General features: G+C 39.7%; 1 protein-coding gene across 14 annotated transcripts in view; it reads right to left on the bottom strand.

Moving 5' to 3' along the window:
• KDM4C (lysine demethylase 4C) overlaps positions 1–24,886 on the bottom strand; it is a 502,429-nt gene that overhangs the window by 40,355 nt on the left and 437,188 nt on the right. For 12 of the 14 annotated variants that reach the window (XM_034663835.1, XM_034663840.1, XM_034663834.1 and 9 more), the window contains 2 exons: positions 20,266–20,451; positions 1,740–1,790 (listed from right to left, as the gene is read on the bottom strand). In XM_034663835.1, coding sequence (XP_034519726.1) covers positions 1,740–1,790; positions 20,266–20,451 — 237 coding nt within the window. Of the gene's footprint in view, positions 1–1,739; positions 1,791–10,315; positions 10,448–20,265; positions 20,452–24,886 lie in introns of those variants that run through there. The other 2 variants (XM_034663843.1, XM_011232487.3) reach the window with 2 other exon arrangements.

Below are 24,886 nucleotides of genomic sequence, written 5' to 3'. Positions count from 1 at the left end.
ACTCTCAATTGCAAGGTCCAGTCGAGTCAGGTACTGCACTTTGTTGCCGCTTCTCTTTTGCCCCTTCTAATCTGGAACATTTCCACAGCCATTCTTTGTCTTTTGTGATCATGAGTGATGAAGAATACAATTCTCCCTCTCCCTCCTTTTCTAACAGAGTATTTGGCTGATGCTTCCTCATGATTAGATTCAAGTTATACATTCCTGGCCAGACCACCACACAGATAATGTCCTATTCTTCTCAGAATATCACATCTGGGGGCACATGATGTCTGTCTGCCTCTCAATGGTGATGTTAATTTTGATCCTAAACAAACTGTAGTCCGATATCTCCATATTATAATTACCATTTTTCCCCCTTACAACTAATAAGCACCTGTGGGAGGAACTCTAATACCACGCAAACATCCTGTTCCTATACATATTTGTTTAGGTGTAGCAGCCATTGACGCGTCGTGCCTGATCCAATCTTTATGATGGTGGCAATGGTGCCGATATGCCGAATTCTGCTGCTCTGGCCCTCCCTCCTCATTTCCTAGCTGGCACTTGGCACCTGTTAAGCAGGAGTCTCCTACTCTCCCCACATTCTGCTCTTTTGTGGGAGGGGAGAAGACAAGGTAGAAGCTTGCAGAAGTGGCCTGGGGCCCACATGTCAGGCTATGGGGGGGTGGGGAAGGGAGGAGGGCAGTTCCTTGCCATCCTAAGGAGTCAGGACATTATCCTGTGGGCCTAAGGAAGGCACTGAGAGGTTTAAGTGTAGAAGAAAAATGATCCAGGTTTATATGGCTATAGGTGGAGAAGGTGAGTGGGGAGCTTATTATAACGGTCCAGGTAGGAGATGATAGCCTAGAGTAAGGAACTAAGAACAAATGCTCATGATTTGGATGGAGGGGCGACTCCCTCCCAACAAGCAAGTTCCTACAGTCTCCTAGTTGTATTTGTGAGCTCTGCCATCTAGTTTCTCACATGCCTAACAAAACAAAAGGGTATTTTCCTCCTTGATATCATTCCCCAGTGATTGCTGGGCTGGTTGGGGAATTTTTCTTTGCCTTTAGGTGTAGTTAGGTATATAAACATCTTGATAAAAGACAATAGTAAGAAGGCTGTAGTGATTTAAGTGCACTATGCTTAAAGTAGAAATCATTTGTTTTGTTTTTCAGTTGTTTTTGTTTGTTTGTTTGTTGTAATCTCTACACCCAACATGGGGCTTGAACTCATGACCCAAAGATCAAGAGTGGTGTACTCTTCCAACTAAGCCATCCAGGCACCCGTGAAGTAGAAATCATTACTAGCTAGGCCACAGTATGTCATATGTGCTGAAATAATTACCTAGTTTCCTGTTTCATATCTCCACCCAACCCCTTTAAATATATCTAACCTTTCAAAGTAAGAGAACAACTCAAATGTAATAATGAATATAAGTAAAAGCACAGTCTGCAGTGATGTAATTCCAAAATTGCTCCTACGACTGCTCCTTAAGACTGTACAGGTTACAGCTCACTGTAGGAAGCATAATTTACAAACTATGTGACCAAACACAGTGGCCCTGAATGACAACGGCAGCACTTTCTGCAGATGTTGTCCCTCTCGTTAAACTGACTTAAAAACACTCATAGTCAGGATTGCAAGCGCTGTATTTTACTATGGTATTACTTCCTTTGTGCATATTTTATTAAAATTGGAATTAACCCTGTTAGGAAACAATGGTTTGGATTGGAATTCTAAGCTCTGCTACTTACTAGCTGTGTGATCTTGTGATCTTGAACCTTTATCAGCCTCAGTTTGTTCATCTGTAGAAGGGATAATACTTACATTAAAGGTTTGCTATAAAAACAGGATAAAGTACATCAACTATGTAGACTCATGGCCAACTGGTTCTTAGCAACTGTTAACTGGTTTCATTTTTGTAAGTGGAGAACTTACCTAGGACCCTAGCCCCAGGTTGATATTAGCCACTGTCCTCTGTCCCGCAGTGATCGGCAGGTATGACTGCAGCACCCTGATTTCACATGACAAAGCTGAATCCAGCCCCCAACCACCACTGTCTTGCTGTTTACTTCATCCACTTCTGATTCTAACTCTTGTCAAATGTGGGCACAAAGCTTTGGTCCTTAGGAGAGAAGGCATAAAGAGGAGGCCTCCTCCCCTACCCCCAATGCTCCCAAAGCCTTTGTTTGCAACTTCCTTAAAGTCCTGCCCAAATGACACTTTCATTGACTATTCCTTCTACAACAGGGCAAAATCCATGCATCGGTACCAGGCCTACATGTCTTTTTTCTCACAATACCCACCACAGCATGTAAACACTATTGCTGCTTGATGAACAATGAATAAATGAATGAAAGAATAAATAATTTTTAAAAATGAATGAACAAACTGTGAGGATGGGTACAGACACATTTTCAAAATGGGAGAGGACTGATTCTAATCATTCATGGTCCAGACAAGGGAAAAGAAAAACAAAGGGGAGTTGTAGGAAGATGTTCCTCTTTCTTGGGGTGGGTAGGCATGTATGTGGGTAGGGGGAGGGAATAAAGAAGATTTATGGTGAAATTCACACGGTCCAGAAAGTGGAAGTGGTCAGTCAGGGGAAGAGAAATACGATACAGATTTGATAGAGAAAAGGTTGACTCAAGAATACAACCACATTTTTCCTACTAAGGACCTGAAATTTATGCAAACTAGCCGGTTGGAAAGATGGTCAGCACACAAATTAAATACCTTCATCTAAATAAAAACTTCCACGAGCTTCAGGCATGACCATTTCATGGTGAGTACTAAGGAAAACAGATTTTTTTCCATAAGGAGATTTTGATAGGATTTCTGATTTATTTTTGCAGAGAAATTCATTGACAAGCATACCCCATAACTGGTTATACATTCTCAAAAATATTTCCTGTCAGAAAAGCCTAGGAATCTATTGATGTTAACATTGTCATTTCTGATCAAAGAAGGCAGACATTACGCAAGAGTTTCCATCAGATTATAGAAATGGCTATGGTATTTGAAGATTAGTACACAGGCTAAGGCTGTGAAAGTTAAATTTCCTTCAACATGCACTAAGCAGAAATGAACAGTGGTTTAAAGGGCGGGGGGAAGCACAACTTCATTTAAAGAAAGCTAGAACCAGTTTGAAATGCTGGGAATGGGGGGAAAATGTTAAGTAGGAAAATGTTACAGACATTTCAAAAAAGCATCAGAGAGTTCTTGGGGCACAGTTACACGTGTAGAGTTGTTAACACACACCCTATACCTGAGTTAATTAAATTCTCCCAGTAATGCTGTGATGTAGTTGTCATTTTCATTAAATAGATGAAGTAGCCGAGGCACACAGTCAAGGACCTTTTCCAAGATCTCAGAGATGGTGAGAAGCTAACATGGGGCCCAGAGGCAGCACTCTCCTATCTCAAGTGCCTCGGTATCATCAACCAGGAGAATAAACTTTGACAGAAATCAGAGGAGAAATAAAACCTACCAGGAAGTGGACTTAATGAAATTTAAGCAGTTGCCTGAAGAAGTTACATTTTCTTTTTCTTTCTTTTCTGATTTATTGAGTACCTCCCCTGTTCTACATACCTGATGAGATATTTCTCAGGTAACAAATCATTTAATCTCCTCAGTATACTCAGAGTTCAATTAGCAACTTGGATTTGGAGCCTATATGGAGATTTTTCATCTCCAGATAGGCTCCAAATTGTATAATGTATAATTGCACATGCAGTCCATTTTTCTGTATGTACACGTGACGCACATACACACACTGTGGTAAATTGCAAAAATACCCATAAATCTTCACTCCTTCTTGTTTTCACATCCTTTGCAATACAACCCTGCAGCTCCTTCTATCAAGGGCTGGACCCTATTTCCTCACCCTTCAAATCTGGGTTCACCTTGTGGCTTGGCATACCTAGGCCAAAAAAAATTCAATAGAAGTATGCCAATCCAATGTCTTTGCTCAAGAGGCCTTGCACACTTCTGCTATTTCTTTCTAGGGGCCCTAGACACTGTTAGGTGAACAAGCTCAAGGTTATCCTACTGGCAGATGAGAGATCACATGGACAGAACTGGGGCCCTAGACAGGAACCCAGCCAGGAAAAGGTAAGCTATTCTGCAACTGACCACAGATGAATGAGGCAGTCAGCCTGGAACAGAAGAACCACCCAGCTGAACCCAGCCTAAAATCCATGACCCACGGAATCACCAGCTAAAGAGCTGCCACTGTTTTAAGCCACTACAGTTTGTGATGGTTTGTCACAAACACAACTAAGAAAAAAGAATACTAAGAAAAAATACACTAAACTGCTAACATATATAAGTCCAGACAATGGGATTTTGCTTATTTGCTTCTTTATGTACTTATTAGTATTTATTTAATTATTATCGAAAACTAAATGTGATAAAATATAGGAGTCTTTGCAAGTTTCCAAATTCTTTTAGTAACAGTCAGGTCTACTTAACCAATGTGTTCAAAAAAATCTGAAGCCAATTTATTTAGTAAGAAAAGATAACATTCATCACTTATCTTTCAGTTAAATAAATAAGATAAAAGAAGGACCTAAAATGTACATTTTGTAAAGTGGAAGGATACACAAATTTAGTTAAAAAATTTCATCTGACTTAACTTATATTTCTTATATTTAGGCCAAATGTGATATAACAAAAAAGGCAACTCTGTTTTGTTCTTAATAATCACTACTGATTCCTAAGTCATGTTGTTTCAGTAAAATGAACAGATTTTGTTCTCAGGTTTGGGGTTCTATTTAAAAAAAACAAGAACAAAAAAATAAAAAACAAAAACAAAACCCCTCAACAAATCTTTCTGGGACTCATTGCTATACCTGTCCTTCCCATCATACTAAGCCACCTATAAGGGGCAGCACAAATAATGGGATCCAATTGTTTCAATGTAGAAGAGTTCTCTCCCCACTATGTTGCTTTCAGGTGTGGGCTTAGAAAGGAAACTGGCTTTTATTACATAGCTCTCTAACTTTCCCAAGACTCTACTGATATTGAAATAAATGGCCACACCTTGGGGCGGGGGAAGACAGCTAACCATCAATGATCGCAAGCTGAATATGGAGAAAAAGATGCTTCTAATACCTGGATTGGCTCATCAAAGGCATACCAACATCCAATAGGCTAACTCCAAAAAATTTAAAGCCAGTGTTGACAAAACAGGTTGAAAGAAATCACCATTACCAGACAAATATACTGAGGCTACAAATTCTAAGCCAAAGACCCAAAAACCAGCTAGCAAGTGATGCAAAGGGGGAAAGCAATGCAAGGATGGACACAGAGGGAAAAAAGTGGCACTTAAATAAGAAATTACTGAGTGCTCATTACAAGTAAGGCACCTTGCTAGGTACTGAAGATTAAAATAAAAGAATGAGAGAGTGCCTTCTCTCAAATACCTCACAGGCTGGTAGGAAAGAGCTGACCAAAATGCAAATCATTAAGAATGAACAGATGAGGGCAGGAAGGGACCCTTCACAGGCTTCACTTCAGGGAACATCTGAACCCGATCGGAGGGAGCCAGGATGCACTTGTACACATGTCAGGGAGGCGGTTTGAGAGTGGAGTGTTTGGTGCCATGAATCTCTACCCTTGGCTCCCTTGTGAGCCTGTAGGCACCTATTCAGAACAGTGTTTTTAAATGCATAAAACAAAACAACAAATGATTACAAGAAACTAATTGAAATAATACTGAAAAACAAATTTGTGGTGTGATATCTTTGCTTCCTTAATAATGTATTAAGTACTAATATCTAGTGGCAGGTCTAATAATTATTAATATCCTAATTTCAAAGTTGTGAAGAACATAAGCAGTGTTTTGAGATCTCTGTTACAATGGTAATGTGATTTCTGTTGTGGACAGAGTCACAGAAACTGCTAATGCCACCACTGCCTCAAAACTGATAGAATTGTTAAGTTCCATCTAGAGTTAGTGGAAAACAACTGCAAATCTTTCCTCATCCTCTAACAGACAAATTTCTCTTGATATTAAAGTATAAAAAAGGTCTTATTACCTGGAATATTTAAAGGCACAGCAGTCAACCTTCTAACAAACTTATAAAAAATTACAACATTATTTATATAATGGTGCTTGTATATACTGAAGACAAAAGGACACAGAGAAATGAAACTCAATGAAGGCATCCCTGTGAAAGGTGAAGTTATGGAGGCATGATGGGTAATTCTGGGGTGACCTAAAGTGACACAAGAACCTAACTTGAGTACTGAGATTGGAATGTGCACTGTATCCTCCAATATCACTTTTCCCCGTTGGATTTTTGAGAACAGAGAGCAGTTAGTTCACATAAGACCTCTAAAACAAAGGCTCAGGGAGGAGTCCTGTGTGGCAGAAGGAAAGAAGATTCCTATACTTTGGCCAAACGGCTCTTCTCTGATCAAACCCAGCAAAGACTCAGCTGCATTTACACCTTGAAGGGTCACCACCGGTGATCTGACGAGATGAGTCATGGGCAGAACTGTCATCTTGGGAAAACCCCTAACTAGGTTCTCCAGCTATAAGATAATGTTTAAGAAAAGGGCATACATCTGAATATGATAGCGTATGCAGAGACAGAAAGGCTGGAGAGTTGAAGAAATGAAGTAACTTATCCAATGAACAGGCCAAAAAGGACATTCCCATTTCTCTCCAGTAACCCCTTCACTTTCTCAACTTTATTATTTCTGCCTAATTCCTATAATTTAATAACCCATGAGATATTATTATTGTATTTTTTCAAGATACCATTTTATAAAAATCCCTAGAGGGATCTGAGTAAATAAATTAATACATGCTATTCTTTTACCGAACTCATGCAGAAGTCACTCATATAAATTTGCCTTGTAATAATGAAAGCTTTCTTTGTAAAATTACAAGAGCTAGGTAAAAATCTTATATCCAGAAAAACCTAAATCTCTCGGGCTTCATGAAGAAATAAGTGCTCTAATGGCAGAAATGCACATGCAGACTCATAAAAATGTCACAAGTATTTAATTTTCTACATGTCTCTTTGTTCACGTGTACTTTTATTTCTTGCGGGTTTTTAAGTACAAACATATAACATAGTGGGAAGTGGTGGTAAGCAGTTTCCCAGCAGATTTAAGGTCTTATTCACTTTAATGTCTGTAGAAGATACCGAGAAAAAACTAATTCTTTTCCATCTGAGTCATTAGCTCACCTCAGAGGTCTTGTTTGGTAGGTAAGTGAAGAGGACTGGGACAGGAAAGCCATCTTTAGATGCTCACTCTGTTAATGTAGGAAACTCTCAACAGGTCAGCACCACCTGCTTTCTATTCTGAACAGTAAACAACTTACTTCAAAAACAGCAGAGAGGGAAGTTCACATCAGTTGGACTGGTGGAGCTGGAAGAGTGTGGAAGCCTCCCACTGCTAAGATGGAACTTGACACGAGCTCCTCCTAAGTCCCGTCCAACTTCATGAGTTGCTAATGAACATGGGAGTCCCTGGCTGCCTGGCGGCAGAAGCTCTACCGTGGGCTTTTACATTTCAGGGGCTCTTCCGGCTTCGGCTTCTTGGGTTGCAATAGTAAAATCTGGAGAGGACTACAGGTTCAACCAAACCTCAACCATTCACAGCAGGCTGTGTGTGTGTAGAAATTAACAAGCTGATTCTAAAATTTACATGAAAATGCAAAGAGCCTAAAATACTCAAAGTAATCCTGGGGAAAAAAACACAATGTTGGAGGAATTATAACTTGGGGGGAAGGAGAAGGAAAATCATTGGCTCAATTATAAGGTAATACAACTTTTAAAAATTATCTCAGACGGGGCATTTTCAAGAGAGAAGCAAGCAAGTCTCACTAAATGGTATTTTTCCCCAAAGGACTTTTGAGTCTCAGTTACAGTTGGGGAATGGGTTAAAAATAGCTAAAATAGATGCAAAAAAAATGTTCTTATCAAGGAAATCCAAAGTAAATCAGACTAATTAAATGGTTTTATAGTTTTTCTGTGCCACCAAGAAGGAAACCCAGGTAAATAATGATACCATGTAAGCTAATCCAAGTCATAGTCTCAAGTTGGAAAAGTGACTACCAAAATAGCAATCCAAATGAAATGTCACATATGCTCTGACTTTGATGACCTGGAAGCTCTGTATCTTTTAATGATTGGTGAACCTCTCTGAAATGCCATTTCATCATCTGTAAAATGTATGCAATCATAATACCAGGGAGGTAGACCAAATGAGATAATGTAGTCATGTATGAAAGGACACAGTAAACTATAAAAGGCACTATACAAATATTAGCTATTATATTACTTTTATTCACCTTATCTATATGGATACACTGCTCCCGACAAAGGAGGGTTGTCCCCTTGAACAGAAGAGAAAATTACAGTGGCATAGGCAATTGCGATTCTACAAAGATACAGTAGTTATATGAGCATGAGGGGTGGGGAGAAAGGAGGAGAGAGGAGAGCGAGAAGGAAAAGGAGAAGGGGGGAAGAGGAAAGGGAGAGAAAGACACAGGAAGTGCGGGAGAGGGAGAGAGAGAGAGAGATCTAAAGTGAAGCTTCTTAGCTTTCTTTTGAAATTTCAGGAGAAATAGTCATAAGGAACAGTGAAAGAAAAGCCAGCCAAAAGCTTTCTACTGCCCATCACAATAGCAGAAATGGAGAATCTGCCTAGCGACCTCACCAATGTTCATCAAAGAGTGCCCAACACCGTGCTTGAAAACGAGATGTGTGGGGTTCCTGTGGAGGCAGGAAGGGATGAGGAAAAACTGAGAGGTCCTGCAGCAGGAAGCTTTTCTTTCCAGTTTCATGACTGTAGACCCCATGCTTTCTCAAACGGCACCTAAAGTTAATCTCTATGGTCCCCACAGCCTTGGCAAAAGTTACTTCTCAGTATCTTTATTCCAAACACATGACAGAGATACATAATAACAGAGTCGAAGGTACAATTAGAAAATACTGAATATAAGGGTTTGGAAATTTTGTATTTTCTTCTAATTCCTGAGAAATGTATGAGGAAAGGGAGGGAGAAATTTAACCAAAAGTCCTATCTAGTACTCAAGGAGGGACAAACAAAATGGAAAGTAACTGATTACAGTATCTAATGCCCACAAAAAAGAGCATTTCACTTCTTCCTGCCTCCTGCCCCAATCAAAAGCTTCTGAATGCCAGTTCATCTCAGTAATGGCTCAAAGAAAAATTAAAATAATGCTTTACTTAAAAATGTAGAAACAGTAATTTCTTACATTTCTTCAGATACTGCCCTCTATAATTTCACGGACCCACACCATGTGTAGTAAGAGAGAATCCATGGTATTTCACAAAGAAAACAAGCCAATTTCAGATAAAGAATGGTCAAGAGGGGCGCCTGGGTGGCACAGTGACTTGAGCATCTGACTCTTGGTTTCAGCTCAGGTCGTGATCTCGGGGTCATGAGATCAAGCCCCACTTGGGGCTCTGTGCTCAGTGTGGAGTATGCTTGGGACTCTCTCTCCCTCTCCCCCCTCCCGTCCCTGTGCTTGCTCACAAACACTCTCCCTCTCTCAAAGAAATAAGTAAATCTTGGGGGGAAAAAAAAGAGAGAGTGGTTAAGAAACTACCCAATTTTGCCTGGAAAAAAAAGAAGTGCTGATTTGCAGTGTGAAATGTTAGACCCCAAGATGGCTACCAACATCCTGTGGAAAAGAAGGACAAAGAAGATGGATGTCCCCAGACTGACTGGCTTCCTGCCAAGAGACCTCACAAGGGCTTTTTAGTTAATCCAGAGTTTTATACATCATGTTTGTTGAAAGTGGACATTTAATCATTTAATGTTGACCTAGAGAGTGATTTTTTAGGTAGAAATGTTGGAACTTATTTAATTGCCATTTTTATTGTTTGCAGTTAATAGTCTTAAAAAGTTACACTTTCATTAAATTTTGTCAGTATCCCTGGATCTCATTATGACTACAGCATCTAATTACTGTTTTCTACATGAAGGAATTGAGAAACGCTGCCTCTTATGCTTTACAAGATGCTGGAATGTCAAACACCCTTTCCTGTTGTCTGTCTGTTGACACATTCCATTTGTATTTTCTCCACCATATCCATGGTGCTTCACTCTAACACCAATGTTGGAATATGGGATTAGTGTCACTACTTAATTTTCTTAACAAGCTATCAGACAATAATGCGTGCCTCAATTATTTTCTTGTTTTAAAAAAGACTATATAAATTGCTGAAAAGCTTAAAATATTCTGGGTACTGAGACACATCAATTCTGTGAAAAAGCCAGCAAGCATTTTACATGGAAACACACCTTACCTATACTAAAAAATGAAACCAGGTAAGTGGTCCTTGGAGAGAAAGACTTGATTTCCTCAGTATGTGTGGTCCTTGAAGTTGGCAAGTATCAACTGTGCCATGTAAACATTCCTTCATGCAGTACAATTCTAGGTCTGCTGACTGGCTCCCAGGTTCCATGCATGCTGTGTGATGGGAATAACAGAACCAAAGAGGAAACACAACACTGACAAGTTTCTCCTGGGGATTCTGATGAGTCTGCTTTTGTGATAAAAAACAAACACCTGCACCAAGATGCAGATCTTTCTTGATTTTTTTAAATAAAATCAGGATTCATTTGCAGTTTTATAAGGCCAGAATAAAAAGTTCAGCAATATATTCTTTTCTCCGAAGCCACACATTATTACACATTTTGAGAGAGATGAATACAACCAAGGCTGTCAGATAAGAGACCGCCTAATAATCGAGGCTCTGCAGAGGGTAACTATTAACACTCATGTTAAAAACACGTAAGGTCTCAGCTCCCCACATGGCTTCAGAGTTATTTTAGGGCCTCCTCAGGCCCTCAGGAGTAAGTACTGCCTATTTGCAAAGTAAATAGGGTGTCCCACAAAATATATGTTCTAACATTTTCCCAGTGTATTTGGATATTTGAGAGAATGTTCTTTTACCCAACCAGATTAAAGGGTCAGAAATAAAAATATGGAGAAAGGCTGCTCTAAGGGAAGATACGTTTTTCTGAACCCCCTAGGACCTGACTCTGCTTTCTACCCCTAAATGAGGATGTGGTCTTGCTGACCCTGTATCTGACTCAGGAGCTGATTGCTTACAAGAATTTCCTTAAATGGAAAGGCCCAGACCCTCAAAAGTAAATTTTTCTAGAATGGACATGTAAACCCTTAATACAGAACAACTGTATGGTCACAAAATGTGACTTTGATTCAGATCCAGCAGCAGCCAACTCCACGCAGACACTGCCCCAAGTCTGCAGCCCCCACAGGGAACAATGGATAGGAGAAGTATCAGCCCCAGGCATTCAGCCTCTGCTCTGCCTGCATGGTCTCCCCATTCTGATCAGTTTCTGTATCCTTGGCTGATTAAAACTGGAATTGGCAATGGAGGCATCCATTCTCTCTTCCCACAGACTCAAAACCCCCTGAAGCACTTCAATTAGTATCAGAATGGATCTAAACCCCCTGCAGATGATGCCTGAACTGGGACTGGTGCAAAGACCCTTCCAAGTGTCCAGACTTGAAAAAGATCTGGAAAAGGGGGAAGGACACAAGAGTAGGCTGAAGATGGCTCAAATCAAGGCAGAGAGCCTCTGGCCCAGAGTCTGTGAAGTCACTGTGGGAAGCTTCTGGGGAGAGTGTCAGTGGAACCTCTCCTCTATGCTCCACAGCCAGAGCCAGTGACTAAATAGTAGGACCAACCTACCTTCTACTGTGGGTCCACTCAAGCCCTTTTTCTCCTGACAAAAAGCATGGGGAAGAGAAGCTCTACGCTCACTGATCCCCACCCTTCCTGTGCAAATGGCTACAGAAGTAGAAGGAGAAAACTAAATGTGGGGTATTAAATAGAGGACAGAAAAGTCTGAAATAGGATACACTTTGTTTTCTTTATAGAATTAAGAAAGATGATGTCTTTACTGGTTTTACCTGATAAAGTGAACAAGAGGAAAATTCCTTCCAAATGTAAATATTCTAAAATGTCTGTGCTAAATATTTCTCCTCCCAGGCAAACCTGGTGTTAACTTTCTATCACCTGGGATACATGGACTGAGACCTCAACTGAAGATTTCTATTGATGAAAGGATAAGGGATTTATTTTATGTACTGTATGTTTGATTGAGGAAGACTGATCAGACTCAGGCCTGAATCACTGTAGTATTTTTTTTTTTAATCCTTGTTAAGAATTTTTTACTCCAGACCTTTTCCTGGGTTAGAATTCTGTTTTCCAAAATCAGTGCAAAGTCAGCAGGGCATTTGGGAAATAACTTATGTAGAATAAAAAACCATATACGAACACCAGATAATTGTGCACAAGTCTGAGAAGAGTATGTTGGTTATAGCAAACGTAACTGAACAGAGTGGGAGTTAGCAATACCTAAATTGTTACAAGAAAAACAACATCCACTCAAACAATTCTACTGCCAAAGAAACACAAAGAACACCCAGATCTGGGAGACAGGAAGAGATCATTCAGATCATTGCTAGATGAGTGTTAGCTAAATTCTGGTTCTCTTCCTTAAAAGATTGGGAGAGAAAATAAAAGTGGACAGAGCTGAGCCACAGAATTGAGCTCCAGAAGAAAGGAGGGAAAATGAAAAGGAAAAAGAAAGGATGGATTCAATCCATTGCTGAGTTTGATTTGTCAACCCTGTTGGAGCCAAGGCAAGCTTACTGGCATTAGAGGCCACACACAGAGCAAACAAAACACATAGTTGTAACATCCTCTGTGAATTCTACCTGACTGCCTTTAATAGAGTTAGTAGCTTCCTTCCTTGGGTTCCCAGAACATTTTATCCTTCTTTTTATATAGCCTATCTTATTATGGTATTAAAGCACAGTAACTAAGAGCCCGGGCACTGAATCAGGTTGCCTGGTTTTGACCATTCTTCTCCTTACTACCTATATAATATATATCAAATTATAACTTAAATACCCTTTGCTTCAGTTTCCTCATCTGTAAAAAGGGGTTAATAATAGTTCCTACCACAAATGGTACTTTGAAGATTAAATGACGTAATACATGTAAAGCCTCATGTTACATGTTGCATAAACGTTTATCACCATTTCTTCAAAAAAGTACATCTGCTTACAACAGGTGTGTGAATGAGGGCATGTCAGGAAGAATGTTTAAAGTTGGTCTGAGAAGTTAAAAAAAAATTATGTTTTTACTTCCAGGACGCTCCCTGGCCCTCTGTATATTGAATTGAACAGTTTCAAAGCAATCTAACTGAAGTTCTCCATAACTAACCTTTGTGCCTAGATTATTTTTTATGAGCTGGCTAAATGCGTGCTAAAGATAAGAAACGAGAGGCGGGCTAGCCCAGTGATGGGTATCAAGGAGGGCATGTTTTGCACGGAGCACTGGGTCGCAAACAATCATGGAACACTACATCAAAAGCTAATGATGTACTGTACGGTGACTTACACATCATAATAATAAAAAAAATAAAAGAAAGGAGAGGTGGGCAGCATACATGGCCAATCTGTTATCAAACAGTTTATTTTCAATACCAAAAGTCTTTAAAAATTGGTTTTATTTTCCTTAGCTTCAGTTCATTCAAAAATCTTGGAATGGGGTCACAGTTTATGAGGTTTCTACCCTAATTTTTTTTTAAAGATTTTGTGTATTTATTTGACAGAGAGAAAGACAGCCAGCGAGAGAGGGAACACAGGCGGGGGAGTGGGAGAGGGAGAAGCAGGCTCCCAGCGGAGGAGCCTGACGTGGGGCTCGATCCCAGGACTCCGGGATCACGCCCTGAGCCGAAGGCAGACGCTTAACGACTGACCCACCCAGGCACCCCTCTACCCTAATTCTATCCTTTCTTCAAAAAAGTTTAAAACGTTTTCAAGTTTGGGGAACTATCCTGAAATGATAATGAAAGGAAGCTGAGAATCAGAAGGTTGCCATCTGGAGAGTAACAGGCTGCAATCAGGAGCTCTGGCGTTGGACAAGTGGGTGGTGAGAAGGCGGTGGGCCCTACCACACAGCCCATGAGAAATTAAAAGAATTTTAGATGAAATATCAAAATTTTGTATTTTTCTGAAAATCCTAAAAATGATGGTATCAATGGTGTTGTAATACTCAGTGCCCTATATTTTCATTGTTTTCCTGTTCCTTAAAGGAAGATACGAAATGATTTTTGTTTCCTTTTAGAAAAGAGGTGCTTAGCTGACGCTTGAACGTGGGGTGTTCTAGACCTACAAACACTGAAGCCAATTCTATGACACTTGATCCAGTGGTTCAAACAAAAAAAGGAAATAAAACAAAGACCCCTAAAATTTTTATCAGCAACATAATACAAACACATATCAAAAGACCAGCTAATGGTAACAGGAAAAATAATAAGCCTTCAAATTAGAACGATATAAAAATAAGCTTATTAAAGACAGAAAAAAAATTGGACATATCAACATAAACTCTTGATCATTTGAAAAATAATTATTTTCCTGCTCTGTCACTAATGTGGCCCCTGCCAAAGTAGCTGGTACTCCCATGAAACAAAAACAAAAAACACCCTTCATTCCAAATTTGGTTTCTAATGGAGCACCTTTAAAAAAGAACCTGGGCTCCTTGATGGGTTGCTGATTTCATGTTTGAAACAAGGAAATCAAGATGATTTTGCCATTTCTAATTGGAATAAAGCAAAGATGTCTGTAAGTGGTTTTAAATTAGGAAAATAAAGTCAGTTTGAAGAGGCTCCAAATGGTCAGTGTGTGACAGAAACATCAAGAAGAAAATTACAGTCAATTGGTACCCATTGAATCTATAAAAGGCTATAAACCAAAATGATGCTCAAAAGCAACAAATAATATAAAGCGCAGTCAAGCAAAGTCTTACCTACCGATGTAAATTAAATAAATGCTGTCTTATTTCAAAAACATAATCCTATGGACACCCATCAAGGCCCTGAGGGCCACCATATGGTAAAATGCAGCATATGGTGACATGTAATTCTGGTCTTCAAACCAAAATGCCTTTTGGAACTAACTGGAGTACAAGTCATAAACCAGAGCCAGGGGTAGACTCCGGGAAACCAGGTTTCTAGAACTGCAGAACACTTCTGAAGGGAGATATGGCTCAGGTACCCATCTGGGAACTGAGTCTACCTTCTTCCTCTCATAGAATATGTGGTCTTCTTGACCTTGATTCTGGCTTAAAAACAGAACCCCTTCATGTCTACAAACATTTTATTAAATGAGAGACATGAATAATCAGTCTTCCCGAATGAGTCCCAGCATAAACACCTGTGGTACAGCGACAGATCCTTTGTTTCAGATCCGGCAGCACCTTACACACAGAAACTGCACGTGTTCACTAGGGAGAGAGCCCAGGATGTTTTGTTAGCATCGGTGGCACGCACTTCCACCCTCTCTGGTCAAACCGTTTCTGCTACATTTCTATATCCTTGACTAATTAAATGGAAATTTACAGTGGGAATGTGTGCTGGGTCTCTCCCTATCAATCCACAATCAACCTGAAACACTGCAGATTCATTATAATTAATGAATTCGTATAAATGCGTTACGGATTTCTCAAAGGTTTTTTTGTCATTATGTGTTTTCTCAAAAACTGATAATGGAAGTATAATATGCTATACAATATTCTCCTGTGATTAAGAACTATTCTCGGGTTTAGAGTTTAGGAGCTTTGATCATCCATTGTTTCACATGTTGGTGAGGTGAGAATTATTTTTACATACCAAGGAAAGATTTTATTAAGTTAGTTTTGAAGGTATTTTCACCCTGGTACCACCAAAGGTTAGCTGTATTGGAATAGATTAACCAGAAGAGCCACCTTGCTCTAAGCCCTTCACCAGATCCTGCCCAACGTGGGTCCCCATCTGGAGCCATGGACAGTGATGGCACAGAAGGAGTTGTACCGAAGCTTGCCTGGGGAGCTTGCCTGAAGACACAGGCTGAGAAAAAAAGTAAGTGCCAAACAAGGTCTCAAGTTCTTTTTTTTTTATAATAATTTTTTATTATGTTATGTTAGTCACCATACACTATATCCTTAGTTTTTGATGTAAAGTTCCATGATTCATTAGTTGCGTATAACACCCAGTGCTCCATGCAATACGTGCCCTCCTTACTACCCATCACCGGCCTATGGTCTCAAGTTCTATTACAAGGATGAGTGCCAGAATAAGACGTGGAGGATGCTAGAAGGGTAGAATAACAGAAGACAAAAGGACCTTCCAGAGTAGGAGGTGCTAATACAGAAGCCAACAGAACCACGACCTTCCATACCCACACCAATAACACTGCCTTGAAATATCTGACATACTCGACATAAAGATGCTCAATAAATACCAGTTCTTTTTCTTTTCCACTAATCCCATTCATTATCATTAGAGAATTATTGTAACAAATTTATACCAAGCAGCTTCCATGGATGGCCAAGTGCTAGTTGAAGAGAGAAAATATTAATTAAACCTAGTTTTAAAATCTAACTAAAATTATGAGCTAGTTAAAAAAATTTAGTTAAAATAATATTGAATAAAATAATACACAAAATAGTAGGAAAAAATTTGTCCACTAAGGTGTTTTCTCTATAAAAGTTCTTCTTTTTTCAGTAGGTGTCTGTCTCCATGTTAGTAGCCACAACTTAGAAAATTATGAAAGAAGCAAATTTCTCAAATGTCATATTTTTCAAGAGGAGAGGGCATTGAGATAAAAATGATGTACCTCATATAAGATACTTTATTAAAAAGGGCTTTGTTCATTGCAATGAACTAATGTATAAAGTGCAAGTGATTTAGTGTTCCCACACTGCGCATATGGGATATTCTAATCCAATATGAAGGTTTATTGAAGTAATTTGCCCCCCCAAAAAGATCTGTGCATGCCATCTTCTCACCTCCGTGGCCCTCCATTATTCAGGTGTCTCTTCCACTGGACACACTCCAGTTTAATCAGGTGTGAGCAGACAGACCCTGTGGTAGCTGTACTTTGCAGGAAGTATATAATTTATGAGCAGGTCACTATTTGCTTTGGAGAAGGAAAACGTTTTAGGCTCCTAGTTTCAAAGCCATTTTACTATTTATTGTGTTCTTTAGTTTTCCCTTTTCCTTACAAACATCTGTGCAACATCCACATAAGTGGTTAGGAATACAGCCAAAGGAACCTTCCAAAATAGAGCCAGGAAATAGGTCACATTGAATCATGGCAAAGGGTAGGTGGTCAAGTACCACAACACTACAACATACACACACGTGCACACACACACATGCACACACAAATGAAATCTTACATTTGAAAGATAGCAGGTGCCAGTCAAAAAGTATGCTTGACAAAAACACTGAAAAATACATATAAAAATTTAGATTAAAATAACAGGGATTAGTTGTGCTCTTTCTGTAACACATTTGCATCTTTAAGACTTTGGAAGCTATGTATTTTTCAAATACCACCTTTAAAAAAAAAAGATCTATTTATTTATTTGAGAGAGAAAGAATGTGGTGGGGAGGAACAGAGAGAGAAAGCAGCCCAAGCAGACTCCACGCTGAGTGCAGAGCCCGTCGCAGGGCTCAATTCTCATGACCTGAGCCGAAACCAAGAGTCAGAGGCTCTACCGACCGTGTCACCCAAGTACCCCTTAAATACCACCTTTTCAATTAAAAGGGTGCTTACTGTCTAATGGAAGAATGCATTATAACAAATCAGATAAGATTTCTCACACTATTATCTAGAATGAGTTTATGCTCAAAGCCCAATAACATTGACAGAGCTAGTATATTTAGAATATTTTTGGCATTAAAGGAAAAGTAGAAGTTGCCTTAAAATGGTCCTTTTGGTGCAAAAAACAAGTAATTGGGAGAAATTAAAAAAAAAAGAGGAAACAAAACCTCTAAAGTGAGTAAAAACGGAGATCCCATTGAAGCGACTTCATTTCACCTGAACTATACAGGTCCTGATTCTGTAAGACGACCGAGTCAGGCTGCCAAGTTTGCCTCAATTTTATAGTTCTCACTGCAACGATTCAGCAACTGCCCACTACCCCCAAACAATCAGGTATGGTGAAAATATAGCCAAACTATAGTTCCAGCTCTTGAGAGCATAATCCCTGGCATATACAGTTGACACAAGAGAAATACGGGAATTAATTTGAACTTTTTATGCTTGAAAAGTAAAGCATATTCAATGCAATAGGGGAAATTCACAATGCTCTTAACCAAAGTTACCAGATTTTATGAATTCCTTCCGGTTAGTTGTCAAACATTTTGGGGAAGAAGCCATACTTGAAGTCCAACCGAAGAATAATGGATAAGTAACAGCTATCAGATATATATTTTGGAAATCCAGTATTCACAGCGCCTCCTGCCATAGAACTTTGCAAAGGCAATTTACGAACACTAAAATTTTACCTACATAGGGAAAAGCTACCATTTAATATGAATTATATGATGTTTCCCCATGTTTGACAACGTGTACCAAACTTAAAGTAGACCCACAGAGGAGGGTGAGTAGACGTTCTTTTCAGTCGTCATTTATGAAACAATTAGTAACATAAAGCTGACTGAAGCACACATCATAGTTAGGAGGAATGACATCCTGGTTAAACATCTGGACCTCTTTAATAGCAACTTTAATATAATCACCAGTAACCACAGAGCTTTGGAATATTAAAATAAGAATGTGTGATCCCAAACAAAGCTTCAAATGAACACCTCTAGCTCCATTCAAGGCTTGGAGTTTGGAATTCAACAAACAATAATGGGCTGAAAAAGCATTTACATTCCAGCACCTGTTGCTCATTAATTGAATCCACTTGGGCAAGGAGTTGAACCTTTCTGTACTCAGGTTTCTTATCCTTGAAGCAGGAATAATACTACTCATGTGGCCCAGTTCACACAGAATTGGAGTACCGAAGCCAGCAGCAGCAGCAGCAGTAGTAAAAGAGAGAGTAACAATACAGCTTTCATCTTCTGAGGGCTTATTCTGTGCATGAACTGAAAACAAGACGGTGAGGCAGGCATGCCTTTGTTTTTAGACAGGGAAGCTGAGGCTCTGAGATGAGAACTTGCACAAGGCTGCACATGTGTTGCTGGCAAATACCAAACGTGAACACAAACCGCTCTTATTCAGAAGGTCACGATCTGGTTCACATCTCAAAATGCGTTCCCATGTGTCATCTAATGAGGTAATGCCATTGACTGCATGTTGTAAAGGGCAAAGCACCACAGTAAGGCAATGTGTTATTACTATAATTTTTTTAAAAGTTGCTAAAATGTATTTTCTGCTGAATATATAATACTATTCTTAGCAAAAGCCCATCAATTCAAGAAACTAAGGAAAAACCATGAATGAATATGCAACTTGTCACCTAAACCATGGAAAGTAAAATAGATGTGACAGTTGGTGATGTCATCTCCTACATTTGTGCATTCACACACAACCGAACAAAGTCCCAATGCACAAACATCAAGTATCTCTCAAGACACCAATGGAAGTTGCTGGAATCATTAAAAAGCCAAGAGATTTGTCGTGTATAGGTTATGGCTCCCCAGGCCCAGACTGACAACCTGGCAGGCTGCTCACAGGAGGTTATTAGAGACATAGGACAAGTATGTTAGGCTGCAAAGAGTCTGTGGCCAAGCCTCCCAGGGATAACACAGGGCAACAAGTTAGTAAAGTTGCCCTTTGTTGGCAGCCAAAAAACAATTACAGTGAACTGGAAAAGTAACAAAGGCATATCAACCATCTCCACACTGTCCTAATTTTTCTAAGCATTTAAAACAAACGTAAGATTCCATTTGCCAACAACAGGTAAAGTGATTTATAGTTAAATTCACATGTTATTTACTTGCAAACACTCTTTGCCCAGAAAAAGGTTCGGTCCTGAGTGAAATAGAAAAGGCAGAGAAAAAGTGACCTCTATACTTCTCTCCTACATTTCTGCTTTTCTGAAATTGTCCTCATTTCTCCTAGGGCCTCCATGCTGCACCTAGCTTATCCCGCCTCGGGCAGCAAGGCCCCAAATATTTGTGACCACCTGCCCCCTTCCCTTTACTGTGTTACTGCTCTTTGTTTCTTCCAGAAGAGATGAAATAAAACCCAAAGGCCAGAATGTACAGGTATGTGGACCAGGACACTGATCGGTCCTGGGCAAATACTAGAAAATAATAATGTACAATCCCTGCCCTCAAGAAACTCACAGTCTGGACATGACGACAATGAGTAACATTACAGAGTAGAGCATGCTAGCTTTGGGAAATGTACAGGAAGGAATTCATAGGCAGTCTTGGCATCAGGGAAGGAAGGGAGGGCCTTACCACATTTGGGTTGACCTTATGTCGAAAGCATGTGATGTTCACCACGTATGGCCAATCGTCAGGCTCCATCAGCACCCCAGCAGCATGAGCACACGTGACATGGAAGGACGCTGGGCAGCGGCCATAGGAACACTGAATACAGGCTCCAGAGACCTTCTTAACCCGGTGTCTGCAGAAGATGCATTTCTGGAGGGTTAAAACAAAGAAGAACATCAATTCAAACTGTAACTCAGCTGATTTCCACACTTAATAGCTTTAAAGAGAGGCAGAAAAAAGATTACGTCAAGTCTTGACCCTCCAGGGGCCCTAGTGGAGAGAGCAACTGTTGACAATGTAAGTTGTGTATTTTTAATGAAACACACTGCTATTGTCACATACTACCAAACATATGTTGAAATACTTCCTGTGGTTAGGAAAGCCAAACCCTTTTGTATATGCTTCTCCGGGCACAGTGAGAAAACACCCCACGGGTGCTCCTGCAAATCACCCATGAATGCTTAAGTGACTTCTCTTTTACCTTCTGCGTGGCAGGACTTTTGGTACATCAAGAGATAGAATATGGGTTTAGAAGACAGATACCTATGCTCCTAAATTAGATGAGGTCTTCAGAAATACCCCCAAACAGCACAGAGATGGTCTTAGTTTTCTATTTGCAAAGAACTGTAAAGTGTTAATGGTCCAATGTGGAAACTAGGGGCTCAAGTGTTTAACAATACAACCTGAATACTTCATGACTGACACAAAAATATGCTTCCCAAAGTGAGAAAATTGAAAGTCACCCTAAAGGGCATAATTTTGTTGAGTACCTATAGCTGACTATGCCTAGCGAAGAGAGAATGAAAATAAAAACAGCAATTATGATTACCACAATCTAAAAATTAAATTGCATACAATTAGCCCTAGACATTATCAGTATATTTGTTATGAAAGATGGGAAAAATCAAACAGCTTCACTAAATGTACAATTAGTGAATACTTGAGGGTTAGAAAAAAGTGGCTGTAGAACAACACAGGGTAGGATCAGAAAGCAGAAGACACAGAATGATAAAAAGCTTGACTTTTCATTCCTAAGGATGAAAAAGGTCTGCAATCTGGTGAAATACTGGTACAGCTGCTCTTCTTTTACTGGTGCATTTTCCTTCCTGGGACAGAAAAGGTAAACTCAGTGTCTCTTATCACAGACCCATAAGAATCAATGTGCACTAACTCATCCTCGCCCTCACATCAGATCAGCAACTTTAGTCTTATAGATTCTGCACCTTAATCTTGCCCCGATCTCTCCCTGTCCATCTATACCAACTGCCACTGCCTCTGCCCATGGTACCCAACATAGTAATGTCCTCCTAACTGGTCTGTTATTTTATTCCATTTCGATTCCTCTTACCCAGGCCTGCCACAGTGATCTCTCTACAACATAAATCCAGTATCAGCCACCTGCTTAAATGTCCTTCAGTAGCTTCTCCTTATCTCGAAAACATTCCAGAAAAAAGGAACAGCATGAGATGGAAAAGGAAAGCTTATAGTCCATCTGAGCAGTCTTATTTCTCACTAGTCCCCATACGGGCCCCACACTCCAGGCATTTATCTGTTCTCTCTATACATCTGGATTCAATGTACAATGAAGTATTTTTAAGTGGGACTTGAGGATGTGGCTTGGCTGATTAAGAAGCTACACACACACACACACACAGAACCAAAGAACTGAAACAAGACCCATTATAATCTGAATAAAAGTATTACTTAATATCTTGGTGTCTTGACAATTTTTTAAAAGACTTATTTGAGAGAGAGAGAGCGCACAAGCAGGGAGAGGGGCAGAGGGAGACGAAGACTCCTCACTGAGTAGGGAAACCCTTTGGGGGTGGGGGTGGGTTTCGATCGCCGGATCCTGGGATCATAACCTGGGCTGAAGGCAGCCACTTAACTGACTGAGACAGGCACTCTTGACAATTCTTGTTATCATTTTCAATACATTCTTGGTAATTCCTGGCATTCTAATATTTTTTGCCAATTCCAATTTTTTGAAATGTGATTGCAGATATAATAGCAAAAACTTGTATCAGGAGCCCCATACATAATCAGACAATCTTTTAAGAGCCTAATCATACTACCTGGAGATCAGCATTTGACTAAGTTCAGATATTGACAGATATGAAAGGAAAACTGTTTCCCATTTTCCTAATTAAATAGGATTTTTTGAGTAGGAAAGAGAGTTATGACTGAGCTAGTTAATGAATTGGTAACTCCAGCCTCTTAGACCACCATTAACTGCCTCATTAAACAGAGGCCCTCCAGAAAAGGCAAAAGAAACAGAGATAATACACTTAAGTCCAGTCAGGATTCATCCTGGGAATCTAGTAAGGGAAGGGGTCTCCTTCCCAGGAAGATGAGAGGAGGTCATTTCTTTTTTTTTCTTTTTTTTTAATAATTTTTATTTTGTTATATTAGTCACCATACAGTACATCCCCAGTTTTTGATGCTATGTTCCATGATTCATTATTTGCGTATAACACCCAATGCACCATGCAATATGTGTCCTCCTTTATTATTTATTTTAAAAAAAATTTTTTTAATGTTTTTTTTTTAATTATGTTAGTCACCATACAATACATCCCGGGTCTCTGATGTAAAGTTCGATGATTCAACAGTTGCGTATAACACCCAGTGCACCATGCAATACGTGCCCTCCTTACTACCCATCACCAGCCTATACCATTCCCCCACCTCCCCTCTGAAGCCCTCAGTTTGTTTACCAGAGTCCATAGTCTCTCATGCTTCATTCCCCCTTCTGATTACCCCCTTTTCGTTATCCTTTTCTTACCCTACCGATCTTCCTAGTTCTTATGTTCCATAGATGAGAGAAATCATATGATAGTTGTCTTTCTCTCCTTGACTTACTTCACTTAGCATTATCTCCTCCAGTGCCGTCCATGTTGCAGTAAATGTTCAGAAATTGTTCTTTCTGATATCTGAGTAATACTCCATTGTATATATGGACCACAATGTTTTAATCCAGTCATCTGTTGAAGGGCATTTTGGTTCCTTCCACGATTTAGCTATTGTGGAAAATGATGCTATAAACATTGGGGTCCATATAGCCCTTCTCTTCACTACGTCTGTTTCTTTGGGGTAAATACCCAGTAGTGCAATGGCTGGGTCATAGAGTAGCTCAATTTTTCACTTTTTAAGGGACCTCCACACTATTTTCCAGAGTGGCTGTACCAACTTGCATTCCCACCAACAATGTAGGAGGGATCCCCTTTCTCCACATCCTCTCCAGCACTTGTTGTTTCTTGCCTTGTCAATTTTTGCCATTCTGACTGGCGTAAGGTGGTATCTTAGTGTGGTTTTAATTTGAATTTCCCTGATGGCTAATGATTTTGAACATTTTTTCATGTGTCTGTTAGCCATTTGTATGTCTTCATTGGAAAAGTGTCTGTTCATATATTCCGCCCATTTTTTGATTTGTTTGTTTCTCGTGTATTGAGTTTGAGAAGTTCTTTGTCGATCTTGGATACCAGTCTTTTATCTGTAGAGTCCTTTGCAAATATATTCTCCCATTCCGTGGGCTGCCTCTTAGTTTTTTTGACTGTTTCCTTGGCTGTGCAGAAGCTTTCTATCCTGATGAAGTCCCATATGTTCATTTTCTTTTGTTTCTCTTGCCTTTGGAGATGTGTCATGAAAAAGGTTGCTTTGGCCGATGTCGTAGAGGTTGCTGCCTATGTTCTCCCCCAGGATCTTGATGGATTCCTGCCTCACATCGAGGTCTTTCATCCATTTTGAGTTTTTCTTTGTGTGTGGTGTGAGAGAGTGGTCAAGTTTCATTCTTTTGCATGTAGCTGTCCAATTTTCCCAGCACCATTTATTGAAGAGACTGTCTTTTTTCCACCGGATGTTTTTTCCTGCTTTATCAAAGATTAGTTGCCCAAAGAGCCGAGGGTCCATTTCTGGGTTCTCTATTCTGTTCCATTGGTCGATGTGTCTGTTTTTGTGCCAGTACCATGCTGTCTTTGTGATCACAGCTTTGTAGTACAGCTCGAAATCCGGCATTGTGATGCCCCCAGCTTTGTTTTTCCTTTTCAACAGTTCCTTGGAGATTCGGGGCCTTTTCTGGTTCCATACAAATTTAAGGACTATTTGTTCCAGTTCTTTGAAAAATGTCCTCGGTATTTTGATCGGGATAGCATTGAAAGTGTAGATTGCTCTGGGTAGTATGGACATTTTAACTATGTTAATTCTTCCAATCCATGAGCATGGAATATTTTTCCATCTTTTTATGTCTTCCTCAATATCTTTCAAAAGTGATCTATAGTTTCTAGCATATAGGTCCTTTACGTCTCTGGTTAAGTTAATTTCAAGGTAACGTATGGCTTTTGGTGCTATTGTAAACAGGATGGATTCCCTAATTTCTCTTTCTTCAGTCTCATTATTCGTGTATAGAAATGCAACTGATTTCTGGGCATTGATTTTGTATCCTGCCACCTTACTGAATTGTTCTATAACTTCTAATAGTTTGGGAGTGGATTCCTTTGGGTTTTCCATATAGAGTATCATGTCATCTGCAAAGAGAGACAGTTTGACTTCTTCTTTGCCGATTTGGATACCTTTGATCCCTTTTTGT

Source organism: Ailuropoda melanoleuca, chromosome 7 (assembly GCF_002007445.2).
Source record: "Ailuropoda melanoleuca isolate Jingjing chromosome 7, ASM200744v2, whole genome shotgun sequence".
Classification (NCBI taxonomy): domain Eukaryota; kingdom Metazoa; phylum Chordata; class Mammalia; order Carnivora; family Ursidae; genus Ailuropoda; species Ailuropoda melanoleuca.
This window is presented reverse-complemented; position numbering and strand designations above follow the sequence as displayed.